A 13,462-nucleotide genomic window follows, 5' to 3' on the forward strand; every position below is an offset into this window, starting at 1 on the left:
TGGCTTGCTAGCTGTATAAGAGGCTTGAGCAGTTTCCGCCCAAGTTGGAGATCTCCGGGGAGGACCTCATTTAGGAGGACTCCACATCCATCTCGTGGAGAACTCTAAGCACTGTGGAGCTTAACAAACCCCGCGTGTGCCTTAGAGGAGGATACAGGGGCCTGATCAATCTCTAGCCTCTCCCCGTCGCCGCCTGATCCCTCGACGTACCCTTCCCTGCGCGCTCAGTCCACGGAGCCTAGCAAACTTCATGTGCGTGTGTATCCAGAGCTCTTTCTGGGTTTAAGAGGCTCAAGTTTTCTACGGGTCTTGTTCGTGCAAATTTTCTTTTCGTTTGTAACTGCAACTTAAGCGAAGTTTTTCCTGCCTGCACCGCAACCATCTACGGTGTAAGTAAAATAATCTTTAATCAACCGCTACGCATCCGTGCCTAATTCTAGTCCGCCATGCCTAATTCCCCGACCCACGTGCCAGGGCTGCTGGCCACAGCCCTCCGTGCGCCCCCGAAAGCCTCGGACCGCTCCCGGCCCGCACAGCCATTAGGTAGCAGTATAACAAAAGTACTCATACAGCTGTGTTCACGTTACAAGCCAGCACTGCTTACCCTCTTTTTCTAACAGATGCAGCATAAACTTACTGTATTCACTGCATTTACTGACTCAGAACATAAATTTACATCAGCAGTGCCCAGGCTAGAAGATTTTAATCTCCAGGGTTGTAAATCTGGCAAGTTTTATTATCAATTCTGAACTGCCTTGTGGTAGAATGGATTTTGCTATTTAATGACGGCTAGATTGAATCTTTACATCTAGCCTTGTATAAGAGGGGACAGTTTGCACAGTCATTTCCATGCTTACCCCCAAAAAGCAGCCTAAGAAAAAAAAATGGTATCTCTCTACCATATTACTTTTCCTGCTTCTTTTAGATAAATCATTTCTTACCAGACATCAATTGTTCTCCTTCCACTTCCCCAAAATGCCAATCTAATGTTGGAGTAGTTTTTCCCTCTCCTCACTTTTCCGGTAACAGGATGGGATAGCAGCCATTTGTACTTGCTTTTCTTTCCTATATCTGAATTACAAATGTAGGGATGTACCCAGTAAGACGGGGAAGGGAACAATTATGTTTCTCCTCACATAGCCACATAAAATTTGGCCTTATTTGGACCAATGCACTTAGCTCTGTATGTGATGAAAATGAAAATAATCCCTATACAATTTTTCACACATCTAAATTCTGTGATTATACAAAGCATACAAGTTACCTGTGATTTCTGAAATATTCTTAATGCTTTAATGTAAATTTCAGATATCAAAGTAATACAGCAGCTGATGTTCTGGATACCATTACCAATATTCAACCCAAGGAAAGTGGAGGAGGAGCAGGAGAAACCCGTGAAGCCATTGTATACCGATTAGCTGAAGATATGCTGGACAAACTGCCTTCTGATTACATACCCCATGAGGTGAGGTCATTTAAACAAAATCTGTGGAGTTTTCATATAAGAAGTTAGAGGGCAGAAAAATCTTCGACTCTTTCTATAAACAAAAGACACTATAATTAGTGACACAGCCAGCTTACCCCGTCTTCTCAGTTGGTTTGAATAGAATTAAACATTTGTTAATTAAAATAAATAAGCTTCTTATCATTCTGGCAGTGAAGATAAACTGACTGTGAATGGGTGTTGTGCTGTCTTCCTGGGTCTGCAGAAACACCCTGAAATAACACTGAGAGTAAATTTGCTTGGTTTATTGTGAATGGTGAGGTAGCAACTCTCTGTTCCTGCCTCAAGACAACAGGTAGAACAGAAGAACCCTGAGCAACACTGGCATTTATAATTTCATTGTTCAAAAATAGGAAAGTAAAATGACCTAACAACTGTACCTGTCTTGAAGTTGTGGTCATTTACATTCAATTAGAAAAATAATTTAAATGTTGCTAGAATGTGTATGCAACTGTCAAGCAGTCCCTTGGTCTATATCTTAATTTGGGTTTATCCTCCACAAAGATTATAACTGCTGGCAATTCCAAATAAGGTTTTATTTATTTGGGCTCCAGTGACAGTGAATGGCCTAGATTTGACATATCTTGGCAATGCTTAGCGGGGCACTAAAGCTATCCTAACTAACTTAACTATCCTAGCTAACTTAAAAGCAAGGCAGTTCTAGTAGTTGTTTCAAAGTTATTTTAGCATCTATCTACAAATATCTACTGTATTCACTCAAATTCAAGAGGAGCCCTCCCCCCTACCTTTCCCGGTGATTGTGTGTATGAGGGGGAACCTCCTTGTCTTAAATTTGAGTACTGGCCTAGGTCAGGTGATGGGGCAATTCTAGCTTCAGCCCCTGAGCTGGCCTATCCCAGGCTGGGGTGGCTTGTGCGGCAGGGGAGGGGGCATGTGGCAGGGGGAGCACAGGGGAGACTGTGCAGTCGGAACAGGGAGGAAACTATGGCTTCTTACCCCCACCACTGCTTTCTCTGTCAGAGCTGTGAGAAGGATGAATTTAAAATGACCGTCTAATAGTTAGATTCTGTACATGGAAACTTATAAATGTGATATAATTTTCCATGTACAAAATCTAATTATTGAAGTGTTTTTGTAAATTATAACACATTTATAATTTTCCATATCTAGAATCAATAATCTAATTTGGGGGGGGGAATTGTCTTAAATTTGAAGCAGTCTTGGATTTAGGTACATGCATTATCAAGTTAATTCATAGTTTCATAGTTTCATAGTTTTTAGGGTCGGAAGGGACCTAATAGATCTTCTAGCCCGACCCCCTGCCAGGGCGGGAGAACAACCCAAAAAACCCCTAAAAACCCTAAAAACAAAAACGGGACTCAAATGAATCCAGCCAGGTAAGTATCCAGCCTCTTCTTAAAGATCCCCAGGGTAGGGGCCAGCACCACCTCCCTTGGAAGTTGGTTCCAGCTCCTAGCCGCCCTAACTGTGAAGTAGTTTTTTCGGATGTCCAATCTGTACCTCCTCTCCATCAACTTGTGCCCATTACTCCTTGTTATGCCAGCGGGGGCTAGGGGAAACAGCGTCTCCCCCAAACCCTTCTGGTTCCCCCTAGTGAGTTTATAGACGGTCACCAGGTCCCCCCTCAGCCTTCTCTTGTGGAGGCTGAATAGGTTCAAGTCCCGCAGTCTCTCTCTGTAGGGTCTGCCCTGTTGTCCCCGGATCATGCGGGTGGCCCTCCTCTGGACCCTCTCCATATTGTCCACATCCCTCCTGAAATGGGGCGCACAGAACTGGACACAATACTCCAGCTGCGGCCTGACCAGCGTCGCATAGAGGGGGAGGATCACCTCCCTGGCTCTACTCGAGATGCACCTGTGGATGCACGACAAGGTCCTGTTAGCCCTGCCAACCATGACCTCGCATTGTCGGCCCATGTTCATCTTGGAGTCAATAATGACACCAAGATCCCTTTCCGCCTCCGTGCTCTCAAGTAGGGAGTTCCCCATCGTATAAGTGTGCTGCTGGTTCCTACTACCCAAGTGCAGCACCCTGCACTTGTCCGTATTGAAACACATCCTGTTCCTGTTTGCCCACCCCTGTAACCTATCCAGATCCTTCTGCAATCTCTCTCTCCCTGCTAGCGTGCTCACCTCCCCCCAAATTTTGGTGTCATCAGCGAATTTAAACAGGTTGCTTTCCACCCCAACATCAAGATCGCTGATGAAGAAATTGAACAGCGCAGGCCCCACCCACTTACATTCTCCAATAGGGACAAAGAATTAAGGAACTCTAAAGACTAAATAATTCCTACTAGCTGGAGCTGTAAAGGCTTTTGAATCAAGTGTAGGAAGAAAATGAAAAGTTTCACTAAGCAGATAAACCTGCTTTCAGTGCTCCTAAGGTTCTTGGAGGAAAAGCAAAATGTAAAGAAATATAGAGGCACTGCATTTGGAGAACCTGATACTATTAAGCAGAGTTGATCAAATAATATTCAAAAATAGATTCCATAATATTCAAATAACTTTTTTTTGCTTTTAATTATTTTGCTGATAATAAGCCTTTGGGTTTTTTGAGGATTTTTTTGAAGTTTGAATTTACTGATAGACCAACCTGGTCACCTAATCGTCTTCAGATTATGAAGTCTCACTGTTTGAGTTACAAACTGTGACTGTTCATTCATGAGTTTCATGTAACAGTATTTGGATTTGGAGCAGTCTAGTCAAACTCAGAACTTCAGTCATGGCTTGCAGCTATCAGACTCTAGGGGCCTCTCTAACTGAAGTGCCCAGAGTGTCTTGTGTATCAGTATCCTGTGCTTAAATATGGTGGTAGGGTTGCTTTAACTAAAGCTCATTTAACGAGTTTTAGTTAAGGTGCCCCCACCAACATTTTTAAGGTCAGGGATGCTGGTGCACAAGACACTGGAGTCTGCTGGCGTGTGGCAATTACCATGCTCCAGCAGACTCGCTTAATTGAGCATGCTCCAACATGCTGTAATTACAGCATTAGAGCAGCCTTGCTGCTTGTATATAGGTGCCCTAAGAATCTATATGTTGCACTATAACTGCTTATTTTCACTATCACAAATGTTTCCTTGCCTCATTTTCCATAAGACTCTTTTGCCTCTTTCTTCCTTTTTCTTTCTCTCTTCGGGCCAGTCTGTACATACTCTCTACTGGCCCCGATTTGTCACCCTCCCTGGAAGAAATGCCTCTTAAAAGTCAAAAGTCTTTCTCTCTTTCTTTCTTTCTCTCTCACTTTCTTTCAGCTCTAAGAAGCACTGTCCTGATGCAAACATAGCCCTAAACTCTCATCACAACTTTAATCACTCCTTGTCAGAGTCTTTATCCCTTAGAGAAAATCGGGCCAATAAAAATATTGACTTCTTCTGAGTCCTTGCCTCTGTCTAAAAAGGCCACCCACAATCTCAAGTAATAGCACTATTGATAACTTTTCTCAGTGCTATGATAATGAACTATTATACACACCAATATTAATTGCAAAATTTTAAAATTTAACTTGCTTCTTCACATTCCTGTATTTTAGGTAAAGAATCGTTTAATAAAAATGGGACACCTTAATTCTATGAATATTTTTCTTCGTCAAGAAATTGATCGAATGCAAAAGGTTATCTCAATACTCCGAAACAGTCTGAATGATCTTAAACTAGCTATAGAAGGAACCATAATTATGAGTGAGGCAAGTGATGAACTCTTTATTGTATTAAAAAATACTCTCTTTAAACAGAACCTATCTCAGTTGAACCAATTAATAGATTATGATTTTTCACTTTTTCAGAGTTTGAGAGATGCACTTGACAATATGTATGATGCTCGAATTCCTCAGCTGTGGAAAAGAGTATCTTGGGATTCTTCTACACTTGGATTCTGGTTTACTGAACTTCTAGAAAGAAATACTCAATTCTCTACCTGGATATTTGAAGGGAGACCACCTGTTTTTTGGATGACTGGATTCTTTAATCCACAAGGTACTGTATTTACTTGAATCCAAGATTAAGTGCTCTCCCCCATTTAACACATGGGGGGAGCCTAGTCTTGGATTTGAGTACCAGAGCTGCTGCCTGGCTAGGATCAGAGGGGCTTGTGTGGCAGGGAAGGTGGCATGGGGGAGCATGGGAGGAGACTGTGTGGTTGGAGGAGAAGTGCTAGAGAGACTATGTGGTGTTCGGTGGTAGGAGCATAGGGAAGACTATGCAGTGTGAAAGACTACAGGGGAGATCAGGCAGCAGCAGAGGAGCTGTTGCACTCCAAATCCAGCCCCAACCCAGCTAGGGGCAAGAGCTGGAGTTGTCACTGCTGCTACCTGGCCAGGACCAGAGCTGGAGCTAGAGCCACCACAGGGTAAGCTGCAGCAAGCAGGGTGGGCATCAGAGGAGGAGGGCAAGTGGCAAGGGAGGTGGCAGGGAGCACGTGCTGGGGAAAGAAAGTGGTGTGGTGGTAGAAGCGGGGGCAAGGGGTGGGGATAAGGCTGCTTGTCCCTCCTGCCACTGCTTTCTCTACTTCAGTGCTGTGGGAGGACAAATTTAAGGTGACCTTCTGATAATTAGTTTATATACATGGAAAATTCTAACAAACTTACAATTTTCCATGTATAGAATTTAATTCTTGGGAGGGGTCATCTTAAAGTTGAAATCATCTTGGATTTGGGTAAATATGGTAGTTAAAGTACTGGCAAAGCTTGAATAAAACTTATTGTTTGCCCTTAGCACTGCCCCCACCCCCACACCTTTCTGCTCTGTTCTTTGTATTTTGTATGTGTATTTTGTAAACATCTGATGATGTGAGCTTGGGCTTATGAAAGCTTATACATCACTGATTTAGTTAATCTATCAGGTGCATCTCTACCATGCCTTCTGCCTGATTTATAGTACAGTGTACTGTATTTAACTACTATTTGATGCAACTTATTACATATGTAATTTAATTCTGTATATTGAAAACAGATGAAAACATGAGAAATAGTATTTTTTCAGTTCATTAATGATAAAGTTCTGCTTAGTGACATAACATAGTGACAAACTTAATGGTATAGCTCCTAAAGAAATATGTTTTATTTCCCAGTTTCATTATGATTTATAATCATTTGTGTCTTTCCAAATCGCAAGTTGCAAATATTGCAAAAATAAGTTGCAAATATAGAGCTACTTCTGTGGATTCTTCTGTAGCTTATACATCACACAGTAGAAAAGAAGATGTGAACATACACTGTAGAAAATAATCTACATTTCATAGTAAATTAACTCCCTATAGATATTGTAAAAACTATTGCTACCTGCCAAATTTATGAATAAACAAAACTTGTAAGTCCAGATCTTTCTGGGTTACACCTCTGACATACAAGTAAACGAAATCTAGGATTATCTTGTTTGTCTCATTGCTTTGAAGAAAAAAAATCCTTGTGTGATAAACAACTCCAGTGAGTAACCAGAAACAGTGCAAAAACTAGGCTGCAATAGTGAATTGCCTAAGTGTATTATCTGAATTAAAAGAAAATCAGTTTTATCAGAATATGGTACAAATTAAAAAAATGAAGCTTCCTTTGAGGTATATTTCTGAAGAAGAATCATTTCAGTCTCTCTAGCTGCAGCATACAAAATGCCTGTGGGGAGCTTCTCTAGTATAGCAGCTGTGAAATCTATTTTCAGCTGGATGAATCCCTTAGTTCTTTGTATATACACAAGTTATCTTCAGTTGGTAATTTTGCAATTCCTATTAACCTTTTTATGGGTGATACTGTGGAAACCAGTAATATCTAAGTCAATTTTCAAAGGAGATTATTGAAGTGTCTGGGTTGCATAACGCCAGTATGAGGGTTTCCAAATTATTGTTCAACTTTTTTTTTTATGTTTAGTGCCTTTTTAAGCAGATGGTATTAAAAACAGGTCAAAACATCTCTCTACTTTTGTCAAGAAAAGTACAGTTAACAAATGTATTAAAGGAGAGTCAAAGCATGCTATTATCTTATGATTCAGAAATAGCAACCAAAAGTGTCTACACTGTAAATTTACTATGCTGTCTGCTCCTAAATTGAAAGCAGGGTAGTTAGTATGGGGAGCAGGCAAATTGGCACTATTCCTCAGCAGTGCTAATCGGCTCCCAGAGCACAGGATAGATATGGCTACAGTGCCTGGAGGAGCACAGTGTATTTGACTAGGGACAGACATTCAAAAAGCCTGAGCCTGAATTGATTCAATCTTTACAGGTTAGTTTAACCTGGCTAGGCTAAACTGGTTTGTCACTGTACAGACATCCCCTCTGGACTGGAAAAATGCAGGCACGTGCCTGCAGTGGCTCATGCTAGAAGCTGTGGGGTGCTAGAGCAGCCTTCCCTCCTTTCCACATTGCTGAGCTTGGGGGAGGGGGGTGGCCAGGCCCCAGCAAGACACTCTGATTAGGGAAATCCCCCCCTCACTGTTCCTGACCAGTGAGGGAGCCAGCAGGGAGTTACACAGCATGAAGTTACACAGGGAGTAACACAGTATCAGCCCATCAAGAAAACAAAAGCCTCTCTCATTAGTTCAGGCTCTTCTTTTAGCTCCAAAAAGCCCTAAGTGGACACTACCCTGTCTGCCTTTGTCCTGTCTGCCTCACACAGACACCTCTCAGCATTAGCTAGCATACCACATGCTGGCTATGGTGCATGCTATGGGAAGGGGTGGGGGCAGGAATCCCTGCTTGAGTAGCGAGGGCGGGGTGGGGCAGGAGGAAGCCAGGCAGACCCTGCTGTGCCTGCCGTCTCTGCTGGAGCTCCAGCAAGGGAGTAGAGCCCTGCTGTGGAGCAGAGAGCCCCACCCAGGGCTGCAAAGCATCTGGGATGCCGGGGGGACTCTGGTTTAAGTTCAACCAGGAAGGGGCCTGGGACAGACATTGTATAAACCAGTTTGACCCAAATCAGTTAAGTCTGATACTGCATTCAGCCTGGTTTATCTCAAACTGGTTTCAGTGCACTGAATGTTTGTTCTGTTACAGGTTTAAACCAGTTTCTGACCACTTAAACCAGTTTATGTGTAATGTCTGTTCCTAGCCCTTGAGGGCGGGCACTGGTGTGTGTGGGGGGGGTGGGGGGAGTGGGGACAGCCAAACAGAAAGAATGGCTGCGCTTGAGGTTGAGGGTGGAGGGACAGTGGCACAGGAACTGTGGTGGCAGTAAGGGCTGCTAGAGGATTCTCCTAAGAGGAAAAAGGCCCTCCTCAAATAAGGTAAACTCGGTACAGGACTGCCTTCTTCTACCAGAGCAAGAAGAGGTAGAATGATTGCATCTATGAATCAGACCCAAAATCTGTAATAGCATTAGTAGTAGCATTATATTGGTGAAGGCTGAGGACTATGCTTGAGAGTTTTATCAGCTTGGAGTAAAAGTTTAATTCATTTTTATAATATTGTACACTACCAGCAGTAATTTTTAGGAGTTGTATGGATAACCCATGAACAATAGTTCTATAACCCATGAACAATAGTTTTTGCAGGACAACATGAACACAGGCACTATAGCTGGTCTGGTATTCCATTCAGCATATGGCACTGCTTGGTCTCTACACATATTATCAGAAACAAAGTTTGTGTAATGTGTAACGAGTAACGTCAGTCTCTCCTATTTGACTTCCTACATTTTCCACAAGTATCTTTGTGTTTTTCCCTGTATTTCCCCTCTGTATAGAATGTCTTCTCCACATCAGTTTACATGATTCTCATATTGTTCTTCCCAAAATCTCAACTCTACTGTGATGTCCATTGTTACTGGTCTAATGATAATGGTGATAAAAGTGGCTTAGACAAAACACTTTTTACCCTCAAAAACTATACACTTAACTAAGGCATGTTTTCTTATGTTTCCATTGACAGCACTTAGGCTACTGTACTTAAAGTTAGCACAAAAAAACTGTTTGCAGGATTGGTTCTTTAAGCACCATGGAGCAAATACTGTCTTTTATTGTATGTATATACATTGCCTAGCACAGGGAAGCCCCAACATCACTCCTTTGCTTTTTTTTAAACTCCTGCTGTGACACCTCTACATTGCAGTTACAGTAGTTACTCTAGTTTAGTGCAGATACCTGAATTAACTTTAAACTACCTAGTTTGGATACTGGTGGTAGTCTAGTTGTGGCCGTAAGAAATCAGCTTGAGCTAAATTAATCTGATTCTCTGACATGTTTCACAGCCTGTCCTGAGCTCCCTGCTGCTGATTCCAGACTGCTACTACTACCCAAGCTAAGTACTGTAAACCACACTGGAGTCACAGTACAGATATACTTTTTGCCATTTTTTAAAATCTAGCACACGCACTGTATCACCCCTCACCCAGCCCCTCTTCTTCCCCCACCAAAGCTGGAAAAAGCTGTTTTTCTCTACAATACAGGTCCTCTTTTGTTGTTCCCAGATGAGATCTACTCAGGTGTTGATAGTGTTTAACAATCAGTTAATTTACTGGGGGCCATTCTTTACAGCTAGCATGTCACAAACCAGCCGTGCACCATCCCCAAGTGCCAGTTCTCTACCTCTGCCCAATCTGCTGCTCTGTTTTCAGCTCCCTGCCTGATCCATTGTGCTGCTTTATGTTTCCTGTCCCGTCTATGCCTGTGCTGCCTGTCACCTCCCCAATTTGCTGTGTGCCACACACAGGCTACCTGTGCCACTTGTTGGCCAACCCTGAACTAATGCATAGATAGACAAATTAGTGCTATCCACCCCCCCTTACTAGAAAGAGCATGAAGCAATGCGCAGTATAATGATATGGACAGACCACATCTACATGAGTGGCCGAATGCACAGTTGTTACTACATAGTCATTTAGTATTTGCTTGACCAAGTACTAAATGACTGCACAGTAAGTGGTGTTACTGCAGTCCCATCACCACACTTTTTTTCAAACGCTACTGCACAGTAGCAACAAATTTCTGTGCAGTAGCTTGTTGCTACTGCACAGTAGTGTCGCCATCACAGTTTGTGCCTGGCGATGCTATGTCACTGTAGCAATGAGCTGTAGCCCCGTAGTGTCTCATGTAGACATGCCCACAGATCACAAAATGAAATTTAAGTTCATAAGCTGTACATTAAAGGGATTTCTCCAATTATCTTATTCCTGCAGGGGAAAAGAGTAAGCCAGAGCATCTCCAGCTTTGGTGGGAACTCTGAGGGTGGAAACAGGTGTCACTTTTATGTCTGCATAAACATTTTTGTGGCGGCACAAAAGTCAAGCAAACAGATGTTCATACTTCTTGTCGTACAGCAAATGCCTAAAATTTGTGGCTGTGACACAGATGGTATCAATTTGCACCATGCTATTGCAGCAGATGTCTGTTAGGTTTTTGGTGGGAGAGCGTGCTCAGCTGAGAGCTGCCTGCACTTTCCAGCCACCCTGGGCAGGCAGTCCTGGGGCTTGGGGTACCCAATCCTATGTACCCCAGGAGTTTCTGGGGCTTTCCCTGGGTGCATCTCTGCAGACAGAAAACCTCGGCTTTCCCCTCTTACAGAGACGTGCCACAGGGAATTTCCAAGGTGCATCTCTGTAAGCAGGGAACGTGTTGCCTGTTGTCTCGCAGGATCAGGCTCCTGCCTAATGCAGGATGACAGGCTACATGTGCTTTGCCCAATGAAATGGATAAGCGGTGGCAGGACACATCCCACCACAACTGATCTGTTTCATTTGGCAATGTCTTTTAATATCCCAAGAGCATGCAACAGTTCCAAAGAAGACTTGAATCATAGATTCATAGGATTGGAAAAAACCTCAAAGATCATGTAGTCCAACCCATGCACAGGTACAGGATGTACTGTTCCTAAACCACTCCAGATAGGTGCCTACATGCCATTTCTTGAAAACCTCCAGTGAAGGAGATTCCACAAAAAAGAATAAATGGTGCCCAGTTCACTACTTTGACAATTGTACTGCAGGGTTCCCACTACACAGAGGGGTATTAGACACAGGCATGCTTTCCAGAAAGCCAAAAGCATTTGGGACCCAAGCCTTGGGTCCATTACTGTAGCCTGATGAGCAGCCTTTCTGGGAGAATCCATCTAGACTTACAACACATAATCAGTTTTGCAGATAAAACACTAAATCTTGTGGCTTGGCATTTCAGGATTCCTGACAGCAATGAGACAAGAAGCAACTCGAGCACATAAAGGCTGGGCTTTAGATACAGTTACAATACATAATGAAGTGTTAAAGCAAGCTAAAGAAGAAATCACAACACCTCCTGCTGTATGTATGACAAATGAAAATATTTCAGTATTAATTTCAGTGCTTTGTATTTTTGGATAACTCAGGATTTTCAAATTGCTGTAGAACACTTTAACATTCTCTCAACATTTTTACTGTTTTAGAAGTTAAATAGAAATCATGCAAAGTTGTGGAATCATGGTCCCCTGACAGATGTTATACTTAAGGTGTGATTAACTGGTTAATCGTATCTTAAATAGTGACCTGGACACATGTTCATTCAATTAATGGTGTGAAAAAATGAGAAATAAGTGTTATTACACATATTTTGTGTTTAGTGTGGCAATCTGGCATGATGGGATCTGAAGCTCAATCTCATGATTGCGCTTCCAGCCATGCACATGTGTCATGGCAGGAAGTGTGATTGTCAAAATCCTGCATCAGAGCCCATCACACCTTTAAATTAATGTGTCAGGGGTCACATTTGCTATTTGTCAGTTTATGAAAATAAGTTCTTAAAAGACCAGTTCAAATCTTTTCATTAGGCTATACTTTCTTCTATGTTTTCTAAAGGCCTGAAATTGAGACTTCTTGCCATATTTGCCATTGCTAAATATGGGACAAATTTGCACTTATACAAATGTATCTGTTTTTCAGTAATGGAATAATTGTATTTTTACCATACATAAACAATTTTTCACCTGGTGAACTCAATTAGTAAAGTGCTTTTATCTCCATTTCAGTAGCATTATGTGCTGAGGCTTTTTCTAGTTATTTAATTTAACTTCCCTTTTTTCCTCTGGCAGACTTTTCTAACTGTAATACAACTTTCTCATTTTAGTGGCTTAAATCAGCTATTTATTTTGTAAGTGAAATAGTTATGTTTTATGTATCATTTATCTGCTTACTGTCTACACAGGAAGGGGTCTATATTTATGGACTGTACTTGGATGGAGCAGGCTGGGACCGACGTAACAGTAAACTTACAGAATCTGCACCAAAGATTCTTTTCACACCACTCCCTGTGGTGCACATATTTGCTATTAACACAACTGGTCCTAAAGATCCAAAACTCTATGTTTGCCCGGTTTACAAGAAACCAAGGAGGACGGATCTGACCTACATCACTGTGATCTATTTAAGGACAATCGTATCTCCAGACCATTGGATACTGAGAGGAGTTGCTCTTTTGTGTGACATAAAGTAAACTCTATCTTCCAAAGTATGACAGAAACACAGAATATGCAATATGTAACCAACAATATAAGCATTAAGTCTGTTTTTTCCTAATTTGCTGGTTTGTCTTTTGCCTTTTTGTGTGAAATCTTTCAACGACAAAAATTTAAATACAATTTATGCAGCTGATTGTTATCTCCCTCTGTCAAGGGAGCAGTTGCATTAGTGCTGTTCTCAAAGGAAATTTTAAGTAAAGCATTTCACTAATGGTTACTTTTGAAAGTTTGCATACCATTACTTAAGCAAAATTTAAAGTTCACTTAAATAGTAAATGTAGTATAAACTAAGGTGTTATTAAAAAGTAACACTTAAAAAAATCCAAGAAAATGTGTTCTCATTATTTCTAGTTCCTGTTAATTACATCAGATTTCCAGCTGGTGTTACAAAGTGAGTAAGAAGTAGCAGAACCCTATGCAAAACATTACCAACTTTATCTTGCTCCACATGTAAGTTTTGAAAGCAACACTGGATTCTGAGTCATAAATCTGTGCCTTACTTTGACTGAAGGGAATTTTAAATTTTAAACAGAACAACTTTTCTGTCTAACACAGAGACAACTTGACCCATACATTCTCA

The 13,462-nt window shown here is 41.7% G+C and overlaps 1 protein-coding gene across 1 annotated transcript in view; it reads left to right on the forward strand.

Annotated features, from left to right (window-relative positions):
• DNAH8 (dynein axonemal heavy chain 8) overlaps nucleotides 1-13,109 on the forward strand; it is a 340,250-nt gene extending 327,141 nt beyond the window's left edge. The window contains exons 89-93 of the mRNA XM_025197818.1: nucleotides 1,309-1,465; nucleotides 5,015-5,167; nucleotides 5,267-5,456; nucleotides 11,571-11,692; nucleotides 12,570-13,109. Of these exons, the coding sequence (XP_025053603.1) occupies nucleotides 1,309-1,465; nucleotides 5,015-5,167; nucleotides 5,267-5,456; nucleotides 11,571-11,692; nucleotides 12,570-12,857 (910 nt within the window). The 3' untranslated portion in view covers nucleotides 12,858-13,109. The remainder of the gene's footprint in view (nucleotides 1-1,308; nucleotides 1,466-5,014; nucleotides 5,168-5,266; nucleotides 5,457-11,570; nucleotides 11,693-12,569) is intronic.
• Nucleotides 13,110-13,462: the final 353 nt, after the last annotated feature.

Source organism: Alligator sinensis, unplaced genomic scaffold (genome assembly GCF_000455745.1).
Source record: "Alligator sinensis unplaced genomic scaffold, ASM45574v1 scaffold198_1, whole genome shotgun sequence".
Taxonomy (NCBI): domain Eukaryota; kingdom Metazoa; phylum Chordata; order Crocodylia; family Alligatoridae; genus Alligator; species Alligator sinensis.